At 42.4% G+C, this 21443-nt stretch overlaps 1 protein-coding gene across 4 annotated transcripts in view; it reads right to left on the minus strand.

Moving 5' to 3' along the window:
* lpp (LIM domain containing preferred translocation partner in lipoma) overlaps nt 1–21443 on the minus strand; it is a 258449-nt gene that overhangs the window by 100863 nt on the left and 136143 nt on the right. For all 4 annotated transcript variants that reach the window (XM_077198833.1, XM_077198834.1, XM_077198836.1 and 1 more), the window contains 2 exons: nt 20527–20630; nt 3107–3229 (listed from right to left, as the gene is read on the minus strand). In XM_077198833.1, coding sequence (XP_077054948.1) covers nt 3107–3229; nt 20527–20630 — 227 coding nt within the window. The remainder of the gene's footprint in view (nt 1–3106; nt 3230–20526; nt 20631–21443) is intronic.

The raw sequence follows: 21443 nt of genomic DNA on the forward strand, positions 1-21443 counted from the left end.
GAATCTTTCCCATAGCGTAAGCTAACTTACGCAATACGAGAGAACCTCTTGTAAGAGAACAACAAAATCATATACTCCACACTCTGGTGGACAAACGCTGTCATAAATGGCCAAATGAGCAGACCGATATCAGAGCAACTGAGGCTGATCCTGAGATTTAACCCTGATACCAAAAACTATTCAGGCTGTTTTCTCTCTAACACTGTTTTCTCTGCCTGTATAAATTTTTCAAGTCTACTGACAAAAGCTTTCAGACTCCTTTCTGTTACTTGTAGCTCTCACAAAGTACTTTTACAAAGATCTGCACTTAGACTATATTTTATTTAGGAAAAACTTACCTGCCACTTCAAAAGTGTGCAGGTGCATGACCTTTAAAAATGCACGCCTGTCAGTGTGTGTAGACATTTATGTGCTTTAAATGTGAGTGTGCATATTTCTGTGTGTCTGTGTGTGTGTGTGTGTGTGTGTGTGTGTGTGTGTGTGTGTGTGTGTGTGTGTGTGTATGTTTGCAGTACTTGTTACTAAATAGGCCTCACTTTGCTGAGAGCAACATTAATGTTTCCTAAGCACACTGTACCATTGGCCTCTGCGTTTGCCGCAACTGAGGTCAAAGCCTGTTTGGCTATGAATAAAAACAGAGCTTTTGGCTCAGACACTGATATGTGACCTCTTGACCCCTCATCACTCTGTTTCCCCCAGGAATTTCTGCAGTGTTGCTCCATCACGACTGTGTCTTAGGAAACATGTCTATGTCTCAGATTGGCAGACTCTCTCGGCCTCTGGTAAATGTACTTTGCTAAAAGGCATGTAAAAGGCAGTATACCAAATTAATAGGCTGTCCGAATGCTAAGTTTTCATGATCCAGTAGCCGAACAATAGTCGGACAACATCTCTGCTATCCAATGAGTCCAGGGGAACCAAGGAACTTTCAGACTGGCAACGTTGGAAAAAAAGGCGTAAGCTCCAAACAATTGCAACTCAAAGAAAAAAAGTATTAATAAACTAATGCACTAAATACACATACATAAATAAACTTAATACACATTTATATAGGCATTTCATCTATCTATCCATCCGACTGTATGTCGATCTTTGTATGGCCTTTTTAAACTTTTGTTTAAACTTTTAAACTGTTTTGTCAAGGCAACATTTAAAGTTTTTCTTGACAAATTTAGCTTTTCTATTGAATGTTTTCTATTGAATGCTATTGAATTTAAATTCCAATTGCGATTCTGCATCCTGTTTGCTACCTCAATTCAAGAATTGGCATTCTCAATTCGATTCCCCTAAAAAGTACCATAAAGGTTGCTCCTAAATTTAGTGGTTTAACAACACCTGAGTAAATCACTTTCACGGTTGCTGTCAGCACAAGATATAGGACAAAAGCCAATGTGAACATGGCAGGGTGTAGTATGTCCTTTAATATATTTACATATATAATTACATATATATGTAGCCTATGTGACATTTTTCACTGCATGTTGCACTTAACTGTATTTTTCTTTTTTGAAGTGATTGCATATCATATTTCAAGCAATTCAAAACCATCGTGGCAAACAGTTTGCATCTGAAGTGTCTCAGCTGATGGAAATCCATTATTTATCAGCTTTAATATATCGTACAAATTTTCTTATCGGGCCAATAACAATAGCATAAAAAATGAACATATATCAGCCGATAGCAACATGGTGGCCGATATATTGTGCATCCCTAATTCCTACAGAGCATACTTGATCAGTGAGAAGTTCTGCAGCTTAAATTCAGGGGATATTAAAACAAGAATTCGAATGGACCACCAGGATATAACTTCAGGAATAACTATTTCCTCTCCATGCAAAGTATCAACAAATGGACATTAGCTATCAACGTATCATAAATACTTACAAACCTCCATTCAAGATTAAGAGTTTTCTAGTTTCCTTTTTTGTGGAATTGTGTTTGTTCAGACTTTATGCTCAATAATAATTTTAAAAGAGTGCCTGTCGAGGACTCCAGAGATCAGCAAATGCAATAGACCAACCCTAGAGAAGGGGAGAGGAACATAGACCGCTTGCCAAAAGCAGGGTGTTTCTAGTTCAGAGACAGCACTCTCCATTATTAAGCTTTGGCCATGTAATAAGGCGAGCTCTATCTGTGGTGCTGTTTGCCAACAGGAGGGACTTGTGGTAGCTCCAAATGCGACAGCATTGACTCTGAATGCACTGGCCTACATTCATTGTGTGTTGAACTATTTAGTAAAGTGCCCTAGGGCTCAACTTGAGTGTCTGCTCTTAACTTCATTTGATATCTATTAATGATATGGGTCATTATAATTTTAGACTATAACACTTTCCAAAAATGAGAAATGACTGGTACACTTACACGTTTTGATTTGCTTTTCATATGTCTCGATGAACAACCTAAATTGGTTAATCTTTTTTTGTGTGTGATAACAGGTTCCCTGTGTGTGTGTTTATTTTATTTTTAAGAAGGGCCTCCGCATTCAATTCGATTCACTGCGGGACTGAAATAAAGGCTAATAAATAAGATTTTGAGTTATTTTTCACAGGCACAAGTCTGCAACTTACACAGAATTATAGATGACACTGTGGGTGGATGACTTTCTTTATTTCTCCTATCCACACTAATATTCATTATGATCTCGAATATTCATAGTGAATCTTCATTACATAAAAAAATATTTCAGTCTCCACAATAATGGAGGAATTTGCTGTGAACCACATTAAATTGTAAGGATAATCTAATATTTAAACTTATAGGTTTGGCCCTCGAATTTGATTGGCCGCAGGATACATTGTTTCAGTAGGAGTCGTTGAATTTACTCAATCAAATTGTTCAAACACACTGATTTTCATTGGAGAAGGAGAGTATCTGGCAATATTGTGTTTAAAATGTTAGCTACTCAAGTAACTTTATGTTTACAGAGCGGTATAAATTTAATTATGTATAAATTCGTGATTTTATATCATATTAAAATCTAACCATTTCTAAATCTATGAAGCTTTCAGAATGTTTTTAATATGGTTTCATATTAGATTTATATATGTTCAGGTAATATGGTTGGAGGAGGATTGAAGGGGATTTGTAATGTTTGTAATAATGGTACCTGTGGCGTGCGTGGTTTGTATGGTGAGCTGCTCTCTAGGTCAGCAAGGATGCTTGTCAGGGAGTCGATCTCAGCATCCAGACTGGAACGTCTCTCTTCTATAGTTTTCCCAGGTCCTTTTATCTGAAACACACAGACACACTAACCTGTAATGAAATTAAGTTTTTTTGAAAGAAGGTTGCTCTAAATCAGCTAACCCACCAAATCACAGTTGAAAATGCAAGCTAAAATGAAAGAAAAATAACTAAATATTATGCACAAAGAAAGGCAATTTAATGCTTAAAGGTCCCCTATTATGCCCCTTTTCACAAGATGTAAAATAAGTCTCTGATGTCCCCAGAATGTGTGTGTGAAGTTTTAGCTCAAAATACCCAACTGATCATTTTTTACAGCATGTTTAAATTGTCATTTTTTGGTGCTCAGAAAAACGGGCTGTTTTAGTGTGTGCCCTTTAAATGCAAATGAGCACGGCACAGGGGGCGGAGCTTCAAGAGCTCGCGCTCAGTCTCAGGAAAATTTCATCTCACAGAATGATGATAATAATATCAGAAACTCTCAGTAACGGTGTTCATTTCTACCCGGAGTCGGACAATAATGCCTACAGAGTCAGAGTGCTGTATAGAGATGGAACAGGTATAGTTTAGTAGTTTAATTACGGTTATAACGTATTTGTCATCTGCATGTATCCACTATTGATAGCCTAACGTTACAAGTCTGCTGTTTTGGACCAGGTCCGAATGATGATAAAATATATACTGATGATGAGTTTAATAAAGTTTATTGTACATAACACAAAAGATGAAGCGTCAGTTTTACTTCAGAAACTCGCGGCAAGAGCTGCGTAAACAGTAAGATATAAGAAGTGCGCAAGTACATAAACGAATTTCGGTAGAGTTGAGGGAGCATTTTCTTTAAAAACAAAATAATTCCACCTCGTCTTCAGCGGCTGCCTCAGATTTCGGGAGTAACTAGAGAGAGCTATGTGGATTAATACATCCAGCCACACAACACCAACAACGCTGGGAGACATTCTAGTCAGTGCAGCAGCTGTGAACTCGATCAGGGCGGGTCTATGTTAGAATGGCAGTTTCCCTTTCGAGAGGTCTCTCCTATTGCGTAATGCTTACGCTATGGGAAAACTCCTTTTCTCGAGAAATATTGAAGTCTTTATGTAAAACGCATTGCAGCTGCACAGCATACAGCAATGAGCGAGGCAGCTCGGTCATTGGCTGTGCTGCGGCAACTTGCACGAACCAATGACGGGGCGACTCTGAACCCGCTTCCAATGAGCGTGCTTCGCGTCCACGCGCGTCAGAGCCCGCCAAGATGGGCGTGGCCAAGGGCTATATTTTGGGCGCTTTAGATTTAATCTCCTTCAGCAAAGAACCTTCTCTTCGCTGATCCTCCGGATTTGTTGGAGTCTTTTCGCCGCCGCCGCCATCGACAAGCCTACAGCAGGACTGCTTCGAGGACGCCGGCGCCTTCAGCCGCCTTCGATCGCCCTTCTGCTAAGCCATCCGGCGCGCATCATCGCTATATCCTTTCAAAGCTTTCAGTGTTCGCCCCCACGACACTTTTTCTAACAGAGCAATTTTTCAAGGCGTCAAATGCCTTCCTGCGCTTCGTGTCGAGGCCCTCTTCAAGACGGGGATCGTCACATCATTTGCGCCCGCTGCCTGGGACCGGACCACGCAGAGGCTGCCCTTACTCGAGGCGGATGTCCCGAGTGTGACCCCCTGGGCCTCACCGAGCTGCGCGCTCGCTTCGCCGTTTTCACCGCGAAAGAGCCCACCTCTTCCGTGCTGCCATCTCCTCTGGTAGAGCCGCGAAAGAAAAAACGCCGCTCACATAGGCTGCCGGAGCACGCGGTTTGCAGTGATGTCACGCCGGGCCAATCCCCGCCACCCGAAGACTCCCCGCCGCCAGTCCAGTTCACACAGGCGGACCAGCACCCCTCCAGCGGAGCGATGGGGCTCGTCTCGTTTGGCGCGTCAGGGGATGACGAAGATATGGATGACAGTTTTTCCTGTGATGCTGCATCCGACGACTGGCCGGGCTCGTCCTTTGACCCCGCGCCTTCGACATTAGCGGGCACGAGCGCGGGCTCCAGCATGGACTCAGAGATCGTCCGCATTCTCTCCAAGGCCGTGGAAGACCTCGGGCACGATTGGTCTTCCCCGGAAGAACCCCCCCGCAAACGACTGGACGAGTGGTTCCTGCAGGGGCGCCGACAGGCCCCTCGACAAAGACCCTCCCCCTTCTTCCCGGAAGTTCACGACGAACTCACGAAGTCGTGGAAAGCCCCGCACTCCGCTCGCCTGAAGCCTTCTTTTTCTTTGTCGCTCTCCTCCGTGGACGGCGCGAAAGAAAGAGGCTATGAGGGGACTCCACCCCTCGAGGAGGCTGTGGCCAATCATCTGTGTCCACCCTCCAACGCTGGATGGAAAGCTAAAGCTTCTCATCCCTCGAAGCCTTGCCGGTCCACTTCAGCTCTCGCCGGTCGCGCATACGCCGCCGCCGGCCAAGCTGCATCAGCGCTTCACTCTATGGCTGTCCTCCAGGTGTTTCAAGCCAAACTTCTCCGCAGTATGGACGAGTCTGGACCCGAGCCTGAGGCATTTAAGGACCTACGCAGCGCCACTGACATAGCGCTGCGAGCCACAAAAGCCACCGCCCAATCCATCGGCCGTGCTATGGCTAACCTGACTGTCCTTGAGCGCCTTCTGTGGCTGACGCTAACAGATATGAAGGATGCAGATAAGGCGTCTTTCCTCGACGCGCCTATCTCCCAAGACGGCCTGTTTGGACCAGCGGTGAAGGAGTTCGCCGAGCGCTTCACCGAAGCCCGTAAGGACTCACAGGCTATGCGTCACTTCCTGCCCAAGCGATCTAGCTCATCGCAGAGCCGCCAACGGCCGCCTCAACAGCAGCGAGCTAAGACGGCGCCCCCCGTTTCTCAGCCCAAACCTGAAACGGATTTTCGACGCCGCTCGCGCTCTGCCAACAGGAAGCAACCGCCCGAGCGACGGGGACCTCGGCCCAGGATTGTGCTGAACCCAGAGCCTCGTAAGTCCTCCTAGCTACAGGGAGGAAGCTACAGAGAGCGCGTGTCTCGCAAGAGCCGGACCGTTCTCTCCAAAACGTTTAAAGCATTACCCAGTCCCCTTACAGGCGGCTGAAAATGTCTATACAGCAGCCAATGTGCCAGCCACACAGCTCGCCCACCTGCAAACAAACGCCGTTTTTACGGCGACACACAGAAATCACATAAAGAGCTATTTTCTGCCTGTGTCATTAAAGGGTCACGTGTCCACACCAAAGTGCGCATTCCCACATATCAAAACTGTCAACGCAGTGCCAAATGTTTTCCCAGCTCAGGCTGGACGCCCCATAAATGTAGATTGTGTGCCAACTGTTACGTATGCACCACTACACACAAGCACTGTTCCCACAGTTATAAACACTTCCCCAGTAAAAGCGGGAAGTTGTATAAGAGTAGCGCGTGTGCCCGCTGTTATGCACGCACCCCAACTCACAAACACTGTTTATATGGCCAAAAACCTCCCGCCACGAGCGGGAAGTTTTATGAAAGTGGCGCGCGTGCCTACCACAGTCTATGCACCCCCACCCATAAGCACTATACACACAGTGTTAAACATTTCCCCATCTCACTCTGTGAGCATTACAGCGAGCGTGCCTGTAATCTCACACGCACCCCTGCACTCGGCATTCAGCAGAGCTGCTCAGCGCGCGTCCGCGCCGCTGAGAGCTGTAAGCTCGGTGTTAACACAGAACGATTCGCTGGCGGGAGCCATACGTCACTGCGACACACCCCCGGCCAACATTCAGCCCATATCTGTGCGAGCGAAAGCTTGGGAAAATATCCCCGACATGCCGAAATGGGTTTTGAACATAATAAAACACGGTTACTCGCTTCAATTCGCTCGCAGACCGCCCCGCTTCACAGCGGTGGTAGAGACGAAAGTGAGAAAAGATGTTTCACATGTTCTACGCACCGAGATGCTCAAACTGATAGAGAAAGGCGCTATAGAAACAGTCCCCCCCTCTATGAGCGGGGCAGGTTTTTACAGCCGCTATTTTCTCGTCCCGAAAAAGGATGGCGGTCTCCGCCCCATTCTAGATCTCAGACATCTGAACAAAGCTTTAATGATTCGTTCGTTCAGAATGATAACTACCAAGCATATCCTCGCGCAAGTTCGCCCGAGGGATTGGTTTCTGTCAGTGGATCTGAAAGACGCTTACTTTCACATTCCAATAGCGCCTCATCACAGGCCATTTCTGAGATTCGCTTTCGAGGGACAGTCATACCAGTACACAGTACTACCATTCGGCCTGTCACTGGCACCCCGTACATTTACGAAATGTATGGATGCAGCACTTTCCCCCCTGAGACAGCGGGGAGTGCGAATACTAAATTATCTCGACGATTGGCTAATACTAGCACAATCAGAGAGCCAGTTAGTGACACACAGGTCTTGGATTATCAGTCATCTAGAGTGCCTAGGTCTAAAAATCAATTTTGCAAAGAGCATGCTATCCCCCAGCCAGAATATTTCTTTTCTGGGAATAGTGCTAGACTCAGTGCAGATGACGGCGCGCCTCTCATCAGAGCGCGCGCTCACTATCCGGCGCCTTGCAACATCGTTCAGAGCGGGCGCGCGCGCCCCCGTCAAGCGGTTTCAGAGGATGCTCGGTCTCATGGCCTCAGCATCAGCTGTACTCCAGCTAGGATTGTTGCACATGCGTCCTCTCCAACGCTGGCTCAAAAGCCGTGTCCCCACCCACGCGTGGCGCTGGGGCCACTTTTTAATCAGAGCAAATCATGGCTGCATAAAAGCCCTGACGCCCTGGAAAGCTGTCGACTGGTATCAGTCCGGCGTGAGTTTGGGTGTAAACACAAGGAGAAAAATGATCACGACAGATGCCTCCAAAATAGGTTGGGGGGCCCTTTACGAGGGCAGGCCTGTCTCCGGCTTGTGGTCAAACCCGGAGAAGCGCCTACATATAAACTGTCTGGAGTTGAAAGCGGTCGCTTTGGCTCTCAGAGCCCTGCTCCCGTACCTGAAGGACGAGCACGTCCTAGTCCGAACGGACAACATGACGCTAGTCTCGCATATAAATCGTCAGGGTGGACTCAGATCGAGCTCCCTGCACTCGATGGCCAGGGCGCTCCTCCTATGGTCCCAGCGCAACCTGCGCTCGCTGAGAGCAGCGAATGTGCCAGGTGTTCTGAACCAGGGAGCGGACATGCTGTCCAGAGACAAAGTTCTCCCAGGAGAATGGTCTCTCCACCCCCTGACGATTCAGTGGTTATGGCAAACCTTTGGCAGAGCAGAGGTCGACCTCTTTGCCTCCAAGGAAAATACGCACTGCCCTCTCTTCTTTTCAAAGAGCACGGACGCGCTCGCCCAAGTCTGGCCGAGCCGCCCGCTGTATGCCTTCCCTCCGGTTGCGATGCTACCTCAGGTCATCAGTCGGATCAGGGAGGAGAAATGTGCAGTGCTCCTGGTAGCCCCACTCTGGAAAAACCAGACGTGGTTTCCAGAACTGATGCAGATGATACAATCTGCCCCATGGCCGATTCCACTGAGGCTAGATCTCCTCAGGCAGGCCAACGGGACGATCCTCCATCCCCGCCCCGATCTGTGGGCCCTCCATGCGTGGCCCCTCAACGGATTCCCGGGAACCTCCCCAGTGGAGTGTTGAGAACCATCACTGAGGCACGAGCGCCCTCTACGAGGCGCTTATATGCCCAGAATTGGAAGGTGTTCAGTGACTGGCGCAAGTCCAGGAACCTGAATCCTGAGACATGCGAAGTACCGAGTGTGCTCGTTTTCTTACAAGAGCTGTTGGAGGCAGGCCGCACCCCCTCCACGCTCAAAGTATATGTGGCTGCCATAGCGGCATCACATGAACCGGTCGAAGGACGCACACTAGGGAAAAACTACCTAGTTGTTCGTTTCCTGAGGGGCGCCAGGAGGATAAATCCCCCACGCCCCCCCTCGGTGCCGATTTGGGACCTGGCCACGGTCCTGGACGCACTTAAGCGTGCCCCGTTCGAACCCCTCCGAACTGTGCACCTTAAACAGCTCTCGCTCAAAACTGCTCTCTTGCTGGCTCTCGCCTCGGTCAAGAGAGTGGGCGACCTGCACGCGCTGTCATCAAGCGCTACCTGCCTGGAGTTTGGACCTAACGACAACAGGGTTGTCCTCAGGCCAAGACACGGGTATATTCCTAAAGTGCTCTCTACTCCTTTCAGAGCAGAGGTAATATCTTTGGCCGCGCTATCGTCCCCAGCAGACGAAAGTGACGCTAATTTACTCTGCCCGGTCAGGGCACTCAGAGTATATTTGGAACGTTCTGCCCTGTTCAGACAGACAGAGCAGTTGTTCGTATGCTTTGGCGGCCGCACTAAGGGTCTGGCTGTGTCAAAGCAAAGAATATCGCGCTGGATAGTTGATGCTATAGCGCTGGCTTATGAAGCCAAGGGCCTTCAGTGCCCCTTGGGCATCAGAGCTCACTCTACGAGAGGCATGGCCTCCTCGTGGGCGTGGTCGAGTGGGATACCCATTCAAGATATTTGTGCGGCTGCAGGCTGGGCCTCACCGTCCACATTTATCAGGTTTTATAACCTACAGGTCCCCTCATTGCACTCTAACATACTGTCAGTCTAACTATGCATAGGCTGGGGTGTGTACATGCTGAGCATTGTCTCCTCCCTCATAGAATCACATCTTTGCATCTGATGTGGAGGATTTTTCATACATGACAGTACATAAAAATGTGCTTGTGTGTGTCTTTGGACGCCCTTTGGGCCGTTCCACGTTGTCCCTTTATAAAGCCCGCCTTCGGCTGGCTCGTTGGATAATTACTTCGCTCAAAAGCTCAGGCACCGGCCTCCGGCTTAATAGAAGCGAAGTCAGCACGCACGGCGTTTTACATGGCGTTCCCATAGCGTAAGCATTACGCAATAGGAGAGACCTCTCGAAAGGGAACGACTCGGTTACTAACGTAACCTCGGTTCCCTGAGAGGAGGGAACGAGTATTGCGTAATCTGCCGTGCTTGTGCTTGGTCAATTTGCTTCAGTCGATTGAACCTAAAGAACTCAGACGACGGGGCGCCCAATATATAGCCCTTGGCCACGCCCATCTTGGCGGGCTCTGACGCGCGTGGACGCGAAGCACGCTCATTGGAAGCGGGTTCAGAGTCGCCCCGTCATTGGTTCGTGCAAGTTGCCGCAGCACAGCCAATGACCGAGCTGCCTCGCTCATTGCTGTATGCTGTGCAGCTGCAATGCGTTTTACATAAAGACTTCAATATTTCTCGAGAAAAGGAGTTTTCCCATAGCGTAAGCATTACGCAATACTCGTTCCCTCCTCTCAGGGAACCGAGGTTACGTTAGTAACCGAGTCGGTCTGTCAACACTTGTGGGCGGGGCCTGTACTTAGTGACGTCACTAAAACAGCATTCTGAAAACAGGTCGTTGGGAGACACTGCTAATGATTTATGGGGATTAATAAAAAAGGAGTGAGTGGATTTTTATCACTATTGTGTGGTTGTGTACTAGGGATGGGACGATTACCGGTTTCACTATAAACCACGATAAAATGTACTGACGGTTAGTAATATCGTTTAAAATTCAATTATCATTAAAACCGTGTTTGATTATCGCGATTTTAATAACTCACTATAAATCCTGTCCAGCTAGCAACAGTCTGACGCAGGCGCGCAGCGTTGGAGTTTTTCTTTTTATTCGAGAAGGAATGGCGGAAGGCAGTGACCGTGTTCGGGAGATTTTTCAGCCTTTTAAGAGGACCAAATCTGAGGTGTGGTCATATTTTGGGGGAAATATGAGGGAAACATAATCGAGGATGGTCACTCTGTCTGCAGAACATGCTCAAAAAAAGTCGCAGTGATAGGGGTAAACACTTCAAATCACTACTGTTGTAGCGAACGCAAGGCAAGTTAACTTTGATCTCAATACTAAAACTACATCTGGGAAATAATTCGGCACAAAATGTTGTTTCAAGTTGAAATATTTTATCTCACTCACTTGAAATAAACTTGAAGCTTCCGCGAAGAAAAGTTTGCAGCAATAAGTGGCTTTGAGCCAAAGACGAACGAACAAGTTCAAACAAGACTATTAAGAGTGACATTTAAGAGATAATAATGTATATTCATTGTACACTTATAACACAGATTTTTTTTTTACCACATAATTACGGGACATATTGAATAGAGATTAATGTCTCTATTCTTACCTGTTAAATCCATTTTGTACAGCGTACAAAACTTGTCCGGACAAGATGATCACAACAATATTATCAAATTCTGTAAACAATAAATCAACTCTGATTTAATTTTCAATACAATCAAAAACGGAGACGCAAGATGACAAATTGTATTTGAATGAAATGAGAGCGCACGTCCGTTGTGATATACATGGATGTGCGCTGTGTTATAATGCGTTGCTATTGACGACGGTCATTATAAGGAAGGAAATGACACAGAATAGAATCTTGCTTTAGAAAGTGCATAGAGCTGCTCGTTTTATTTGTTGTTTGTTGATTCTCAAATATAAAACGTTTTGAAATGTTTTCAGTGTGAGCATCAGTTATTTTTTAACACTTTCATCTTGTTTTAACAAAGCCGTGATAATATTGATAATCACGATAATTTCATTCACTATGATCGTGAAATGAAATTTTCATACCGTCCCATCCCTATTGTGTACACACACTGCCAACACACATTTATGTCCAAAACATGCAAAAGTGAATTTAGCATAATATGGGACCTCTAAATACAGCACATCTTCCACTGTGGGCTAACATTACAGAATACCTTAAGCATTTGGTAATGGTTTCTCTCTTTCATTTGATGGTCTTTGTGTTTTGTCTTTACATGTTCATTAAAATGAATCGTTGCCTCAGACAATTGAACAACTGAAAGTGAACAACTGTAACAATAAGACATGATTGTCTGGGAGAAAGTCTTTAGGAAAAAATCTTAATGCTGTGGAAAAAAACAACAACAACAACAAATAACGCTTTGTTGGTGAGACAGCTCATCTCATATTAATTGAATCACCCCTTAGCTTTCTCTCCCTCTCTCGCTGTCCGCTTTATCTGTTTTAACTCTACTTGAAAGTTTCACTGTCTCTCAATCTGACAATAACAAAGCCTCAATCTCACACTCTGGTAGCAGGTTTCTTTTTAAGATGTTTACACTGAGGTAGCACGGCACATCCATAAATAAATATCCCACCTCACTTAATCTAAATATTGGGTTTCACTTGATTCATGTGTCATGCAGAGTGTTCACACCAAGTCTCCAGGTAAGCACACAATATCTTCTGTATGAGAATACAGATCATTGCATTATAAATTAAACAAGTTCACTAGATCGTTATGCTTGAATATTCCAGAAATACAATTTTCATTTAGAGACCCCCAAAAAAAGTTGGACCAAGTTTAATTAGCCTAATTATTACATAAAAAATAAAATATATATATATAATATGAAATGAAAATTGGTTCTAAATGAAAATTGTATTGCTGGAATACTTAAGTTCACTAGATTATGCTTTGTTTAATTTATAATGCATTTAATAAGTGCTCTATAATTGAGCAGTGTAACACAACTGTTAAGTATATTGGCAGATTAATCTGGCAGTGGTTTCTAATACAATATAATATTAGGCAAACTACGGTCTCCCCAACTGTTCTAAAGCAAAAGCTGTATATATAACAATTGACTCTAAAGTCAAAGTCTTGGATGAGCAATACATCTGAAATCACTGACTTCTGTCCTTTATGTTGGAGAAAGAGCAAAGAACAAAACTATCAAAGGCATTTGAGGAATGGCAGCCATGTGACAGAAAAAAAAAAAAGGTGTGAGGGGCAGACTTTGACAGCATTTTCACTCCTCATCAAAGGGGGCAAAACAACCTTCTCCCCTCACGGCTGAAGGACACTGATATCTCTTCTTGTCCTCTGTGGCTTCTTTTTTCTTTTCCCTCATCTTTACATGACACTAGATAAATAATGCCCTTTTTCTGAACTGACATAGCTTTTGCGAGTAGTTTTGGTGTGTGAGCACTCAACACTGTGGCTGTGATATACAATTGTAGTTTTAAAATTGGGAACTTTTAATAATAATAATAATAATAATAATAATAATTTGTTCATACAGAATGAAGGGGACACCCCCATATGTTTTTGCTGAAGGTTAGGGGAGGGGCGGAGAGCAAAGGAGAGGAGAGGAGAGCAAAGGAGAGGAGAGGAGAGGAGAGGAGAGCAAAGGAGAGACGAGGAGAGGAGAGGAGAGGAGAGGAGACTAAAGGAGAGGAGACTAAAGGAGAGGAGAGGAGAGGAGAGGACTCAGTATTGCCCGAGGCACTGAGCTCATCGGCCAGGATCAGTGACTGACTCTTCCTCAAACTTATCTGTTTGGATTACCTGTCACAACCTATTACAACCCTAACATGCCTCTACTTGGAGCTGAGCAGGACCTGAAAAGCTTTCCAAACAATCAGGGGAAAGGGCAAACAGAGATTTGCATCATCAATGCCAAGGTCCAGAACTAAGTTGAACTTAAACTTGGACTAAAAGTAAACAGACCGGGGGTGGGCTGGGGGGTTCATTAAGAACGAAATGCACCAGCTGTTTGCATTGTTTAGCACTAGATTCACTAAATAAATTATGCAAAGCAGTTAACGGCACAAACATGGATATAATGCTGAATGCTATTGGGTCAATTCCTGGTCTTATGGGTTCGTTCTGAATTCTAAGTAGCAATCTCACATATTTTACTTGGACTATACAAAACCTGAATTTGCTTATAAAAGCATCTGTCAAATGTAAATATGAGGAATAACTGCTGCCATGATCGATAGAAAATGTACACAAACATCTCCTAAATTAGCTTACAGTTATAGCAAAAAAAAAATATATATATGGCAGCAATTAAATGTAAATATAATATGCTGTACGACTGTTTCAGCACATGTTGCGCGAATGTGTTGTGAAAAAAATGTAGAACTGCTTCAGAACAGTTTAGGTAAATAAGGGAGATAAATACACAGTGAGTTCCATATGATTATGCGATCTAAAACAACTCCTGAGGCTATTTCCATAGTGCAATTCCCTGTATTGTTTCATTATTAATTACACTGCGTGCTGCAATTTATAAAAGGATCAAGACTTTTTTTTTAAGGCATGTTCCTATAGCAACCAAGATTGAGTCATGCACATGCCACAAAAAGATTTGCAAAAAAAGACAACAAAAAAAATACTGTAATAGCACATATAGCCATTGGATAATGCACACTTACACAAGTACACACAGCCCCTATTTTGTGAGATTATTTTTAGGTGAATTATCTTAATCACAGAAGGAGGACTGGACAGTCAATTCAATAGAAGGACATCGTGTTATGAAAGAAAATGCATAGCGATCTAATGAAGCACTTCCATCGGTTATGTAAGCCATCCTTTTGCATTCTGGTAAGCACCGTTTGAAGAGAGGAAGCTGATTTAAGTGCTGAGTTTAATGAAAAACCACAGATACCCCTTTTCCACCAAAAAAGAACGGGTTCGGAACTGGTGCTGGTTCAAAGTTAGTTCGGAGTTGGTTCAACTTGCGAACCTTCTCAGAACCGGTTTGTTTTCCCACTGACTAGAGCGCCCAGCGAACGACGTCGTTACGTCACTGTGTACGTCGCCATACAGAAACGCTAGCAAGTACATTATTTTGGGATTATCTCTAACTTGTGTTCCATGAAGGCTTTAAAAACAATTGAAATAAGTAAGTCTTTTAATCTTTTCCTTTGATATGTAATCATTTCTGATTAGTTATGTACCTCTGTCTTGTGTCTTTTTTTCTTTCCGTTTATTTGTTCTATATTTTGACTGTTTTCTTCTTTGCTTACATAATGTTTTCAATAAAAAAATAAAATTTAAAAAAAGCTAGAAACGCTTGCGCCAACTTCAAGCATAATAATTACAATGGTGGACTACATCGTGTTTCTGCAAATGTTTCTCCTGGCTTTGCGGTCATAAAATATGTTTAGGACACATCTAAACCCGCCTCCAGCCCCGCCGTAAGCATGACACGGTGGTAAAAGAACGGTTCTCTGGTTCTAGTCCAGCAAAGAGTTGGTGCCGCTTTGGAACCAGTTTTCCTGGCCGAGAACCGGTTCTTTGGCTGTCGAAACACAAAGAACCGGTTCGCGAGTAGGCACCGGCTCCGAACCGGCTCTCAAAATGCTTTGGTGGAAAAGGGGTAAGAGACAGATAAGTGAAGTTAAATAAAGACTGCATGTGTTGCTACTTGTTCTGTTGCGGGAAACAAAATAATTTAGGCCAAGTATCATTTGATTATTCATGTTCACCGCGGTACTCCGGCCTCTTCCTCTTGTTAGTTCTGCTTAGATGCAGAAATAATTCAACATCCCCTTTTTCATTCATGAAAGACGTAGAAAACTGGAATTAGGGAAAGCTGCGGGTCGAACGGATTGCCACTCGTTTTCGGTAAATACTCACACACACATGAACGCAGAAGTACTGTTATCAGAATCAAGAGCTAAAGGTCTTCAGGGGAACGGCGTGCTGAATACTACAAAATGTGCTTTGCTGTGGATTCCTTTCTATGTCACAAACCATCTGCTGCCACTGATCTCCACTCATCTGAGATGTAAAGTCGGTTAAACTGACTCCAGGATGCCATTCATTTCTAGAACAGCGGAATCGAGATCCTCGCCTCTACAGTCTGATGTCTTTTCTGTACTAGCCTAATTATCCGCCAATAACACCGTCTGCCGTACGCTGACTCCATAGAGCTAGATCAACAAACGCGCTGATTCCCTCTGGACAGGCTTCCTCCCTTGCAGAGCACCATTCGTGGGAAAGCGATCCAGTGTAGGGTTTTATTAGAGCAGAGAACATGCCTGTAGTCACATTTTGAGCAGCAGAAAAAGTGGCATTATTTAAAAAAAAAATAATAATAAAATAAATAAAAAAACCTGAACCACTGATGAAGACTTTACAAGCGTCTCACACACACACAAAACCAGCTGTGTCTCGGCGTCGCCCATCAGTGACTAAATCCTGTCCAGCAGCAAACCTGGTCAAATTGCAACTACACGGACACATCATCAACAGGCCGGAGCGAAAACAATGATGGAAAAGAAAAATGATCTCATTCTGCACTATTGTAGCAGTAGGCCATCAAACAAAATAATGTGAATAGTTCACATTATGTACACATTTTTTATCAGTCCATGGATTCCCTGGGAATCTAAGGAATACAGGAATACAGAAAGTTTGCGTTAAATAAATGCAATATGAGCAATTCCAATGAATATTAGGCAGAAACAGTGTTGAGGCTGTAGTTTAATGGCTGGACAATGAGTGTTTGGTTCTAATGGGGGACTGACTCCCTGAAGGGGGAAAATGACCGAGGTGAACCAATAGGTGTCAGCCTTCTCTGTTCCCATCGCTCATTTCTAAACGGGTGCAAAATGAACTAAAGAGAAATATAAACAACTAGGGCACACGCCTGGTAAAAAGCCACAAAAAGAGATCCAGACTTGGCTGGCCTTTTGTCTGTTTGTCCCATGAAATGGGATCTGAAGTTTGCTGTAAGTATTAAAGCAAGGTTCATGTACCTTCAGGTCATTTGATTTTCTACATTTAAGAAATGAATAACTAAAATTAAGCCAGAGTTTTCTCTTTAAGAAAAACAAATAGTTTACTGCTTTAATATTTGATTTGCATGGAAAAATTAATGGACACAAAAGTACATGGACCCACTTTCGTCAGACTATTCCTCCCCATCTTCTGTACTGCAACCAATGCCAATTGTATTTATTTATTTATTTTTAATGGATGTCAGTGGAGGAGAGGCTTTATTATGCTGAATAAACTGCTTTTGTGGGGAAAAAGTTTATAATTTAATGAATCGACAGCCTATTGGCCAATCTTCAACATTTATTTTTATTTCTTTCATTTTGGATTGATCTACATAATTTACAGCTGTTTTTAAGGTCCCTGGTCCCAATTCACACCTAAACACTATTCTATGCCATTTTGTAGATATATAAAACGTAACTTAAAATTTCACAGTAAATAATTATGTCTATAAAGTGAGCAAGATCATATTTTGTCTTTACAGTTGCTATTCCAGAAAATAAATCCTGCATCGATTCAGTCTTGCACCTATTCTTTATAGTGACAAATTAATTTAAACTATACTTGTGGGCACATCAAAGTTAAACTGCACCTTTTCTCTGCATTTGGAAGTGCATTTTATGATTAAGAAGTTTTCTTCTGTAGTCCTTTAGAGAAACACACCACACTGGCACAAATTCTCTATTATTTTGTAGTCAAAGTGGCGAAATTCACTAAAAGGCAACAGCTTTGGGGCACTTGTAAATACATTAATCATGGAAGTTAATTATAAAATGTAAGAAGTTATTTTTTGCATTGTGGAAGTTACATTCAAACTAATTTGTGCCTCAAAAGTCTAAAGGGCAAGTGCCTCAACAGTTTGAATGGACATAATGCCTCAGTAGGTATAGCTTAACTATTCATTTATAGTTTACAGTAATTCAGTCATATTACAGTTGCAGGCTGCACGAGACTGAATTGCTTATACACAAGTTACTTATTGATGATTTCCGTTTCACCTTAACATATTGTTAAAAAAAACAATGTAAAGCATTGTTTCTCCATCATTTACAAGGATGTACTAAATATCACAGACGGGATGATACACTGTCTAAACTGCTAATCCAAAATTGAAATATGATTTACCTACTGTACCATTTGTTCAGGTATGGATACATTTCAAATGGCCAATTCGGACCGACTTTTCACTGCCAGAGTGTGTTTAAGATAAAAATGGGGGCTGATACACAGTGTTACTGTAAGGCTTAAATGCAGTGTATTTGCTCTATGAGAGATGTAAATTTGCAAGAAATATATGCAACAGCCAAATATTTGAAAGAAATATCGAGACTAATTTGCATAGTGTTTGCATAGAGGTAGCCTACATTAAATATTATCAAGGGGGATGGGACTTAGGCTATACAGAAGACAGAGTGAGTTGAAAAATGGCGTTTAGGGCCCTCACAATCTCGAATCAAATATTAGCAGTAGGCTCAACTTAATTTTTTACCCATGAACCAAAAAAATGTAAAAAGTAGCTTAATTCTTATTCTTTTGTTTCTTGAACAAAACCACAAACAGTTTGTCATTTCTAATTTTAAGTAGAAAATAAAATGACCACAAGGGACACAGACCAAGCATATGGAAGCCCGTTTCCGCCATAGTTGAGTAAAAAAAAAGATAATCTAAGTCATAATAATGAGAACGTTTCTCATAAATATGACTTTGTATCATTATATTGAGAAGGTTTCTCATAAGAATGAGATACTAAGTCACAATTATGAGAAACTTTCTCTTAATAATGACTTAAGTATCTCATAATAATGAGAAATTTCCTCATAATAATGACTTAACATTTCAAAATAATCAGAAACTTTCTCGTAATAATGACTTAACATCTCGTAATAATGATAAACTTTCTCGTAATAATGACTCAGCATCTCGTAATAATGAGAAACTTTCTTGTAATAATGACTTAACATCTCATAATAATGAGAAACTTTCTCGTAATAATGACTTATTTTCTCGCACTTCTACGCATACGCAAAACAATGGAGCAGAAGGGAGTGCCACGTTAGCGACATCCGCTGGTCAAAGCCGTGTAAATGCATCACAGCAAACATGGCACGCTCTGCAAACCAGTTGTTTTCATTAAAGTCAGTGTGAACTTAGAAGTGCAATCTGTAGTATCATTAAATAACATCAATTAAAAATCATCAGTATCTTCCATACTTCTCCATGCCCACGAAAAGGTGTGAAAGTGGAATGCAGAATGGTACCATGGTAACGAAGGGCGCCTGCTAGTGCACACCGATGGAAATTGTGTTACGTGAATTTACTAAACTATCAGATTAAAGTTGGAATATTACATTTATTCGTTAAGTTCAAGTGTAACATCTTCAAAAAATATATGGGTATATGTTAATATATCACGTATTTTGCGGATCCGTCTAGGATATGAGAAACTTTCTCATAGTAATGACTTATTTTCTCACACTGAGAAAATATGATTTGATGTGCAGGTTCATTTGCAAGATATAATACAATATAAATTAAGATGTTTATGACTTTGGAGACATTTACACATGTGCAGGTTCATCTGCAAGATATAATACAATATAAATTAAGATGTTTATGACTTTGGAGACATTTACACATAAGTGGACTGTGGACAGTGGAATGGGGAAAACGCAAGGTCTTTAGAAAGTGATTTTAAAAGCTGAACTTCTTTTCAATTGAGCACCGAGTTTTTTGAACGCTTTGTCATGCGCGAGACACTGCAAAAAATGGAGCACAACGTACGTCCTATATACTTTATATATTCTTATATACTGATAATTTATCAGTAATGTTATCACTGCAGAGCGTGCCATGTTTGCTGTGATGCATTTACACGGCTTTGACCAGCGGATGTCGCTAGCGTGGCACTCCCTTCTGCTCCACTGCTTTGCGTATGCGTAGAAGTGCGAGAAAATAAGTCATTACTATGAGAAAGTTTCTCATTATTATAAGATGTTAAGTCACTATTACGAGAAAGTTTCTCATTATTACGAGATGCTTAGTCATTATTACGAGAAAGTTTCTCATTATTACGAGATGTTAAGTCATTGTTACATTATTACGTCATTATTATGACTTAGATAACCTTTTTTTTTATTCAACTACGGCGGAAACGGGATTCCATACAAGCAAGTGTCCTGAATTTACATTATGGTTTAAAAGAAAATCGAAGATCACTTTGAAAATAAGGGATTCGAAATCTGATTTAAAACTGGAAAGTGTTTGGATTCTGACAACAGCAAACAAACAAACAAATAAAATAATAATAAAAACACAAAACAAATTTCGGGTCAACCAATTAATGTTAGTGATCAGGTCACTAATTAAATAAGCAAATTTGTTCACTGTGTGAACTTTGAACAAAAGGTCAGATTTCTTTGCTTCCACTGAAGCACATGATTTGGAACACTCACAAATCATGTTTGTTTTGAAAAGATTGTGCAGTTCATGCCAGCTTGGGTGCATGATATAATTAAAGAAAAAGGGGGACATTCCAAATACTGAATATTAAGTACATATACAATAATAAATCCTGTTCATAAGAAATTAAAATTTTCATTCATGCTGTTAATATCATTTTTAAATAAAAACAGTTAACGGCCCTACTGGAGGTCATTTGCCATTTTGGGTATATTGTATATTGTGATGACCGGATAAGCAAATCTCACCTGAAAGCCGAAGGAGGTCTCATCCATGGCCGGAGGAGGTGGGAAGCTGGAAGGGGACGGGAGCCCGCTGATGTCAATGGCAGATGGAGGAGGAGGATAGTCCCCTGTTAAAAAAATATAAATGAAAAATGAGAGACAGCAAGAAAACATACAATCAATCAAACATGTTTAAAGGCAAGACACCATAAGTACTATGATAAACTCTTCCTCAGGGATGAATCAATTCACAAAAGGTCAGAGTGGGTGGAAAACTTTTGTAAAATCTGATACATCAAGCTGACATAAATCCGACACACCTAAATGTCACAGGACGCCAGATAAAGCTTTAAGGAATATAGTACTTTCACATAACATGATGATTAACTACATTTTGTTTATATCTACAGCCTTCCTACTAAATGCCGGCCCGTGTAAGTACTTAAAAGTGTTACAGTGTGTAGAAATTGAAAGGAAGGGAGGCTTACACACACTTACCATATTGTCACTGATAGATTAATACATTTAACAGCAACTATTTGGTTAACTAAGATGGTCTAAGCTGTAAGTAGGTGTTTGTACAGATTGAAAATGTAAGTACTGTGCTCAAAACAAGTTAGATGGGGACATTTGTTCAGCCAAGTGTGTGGCAATAAGCCAATCGCAGAGTTGTAAAGTCCACAGCTAATCCAGGGATTGGGTTCCACTGCATGTTTCAGGCAGGATCAAAATCTGCTTGCCAAAGTATATTCTGATTTGGCTGCGCTCGGCGTCCAATTTAGGTCTGAATCATTTGACTGTTTAAGTACCAATCCACAAGTGAGCTTTCCAAATTACAGCATTTTAGAGGAGGCATTAGGCATTCACTGCTTTATCATGAGTCTTTGGATGTATTTTTATTCTAGTTAATTTTTACATTATTGTTGTCGTTTGGATCTAAC

Source organism: Siphateles boraxobius, unplaced genomic scaffold, assembly GCF_051911475.1.
Source record: "Siphateles boraxobius isolate OS27281-9 unplaced genomic scaffold, OSU_SipBor_1 41, whole genome shotgun sequence".
NCBI classification, from domain to species: domain Eukaryota; kingdom Metazoa; phylum Chordata; class Actinopteri; order Cypriniformes; family Leuciscidae; genus Siphateles; species Siphateles boraxobius.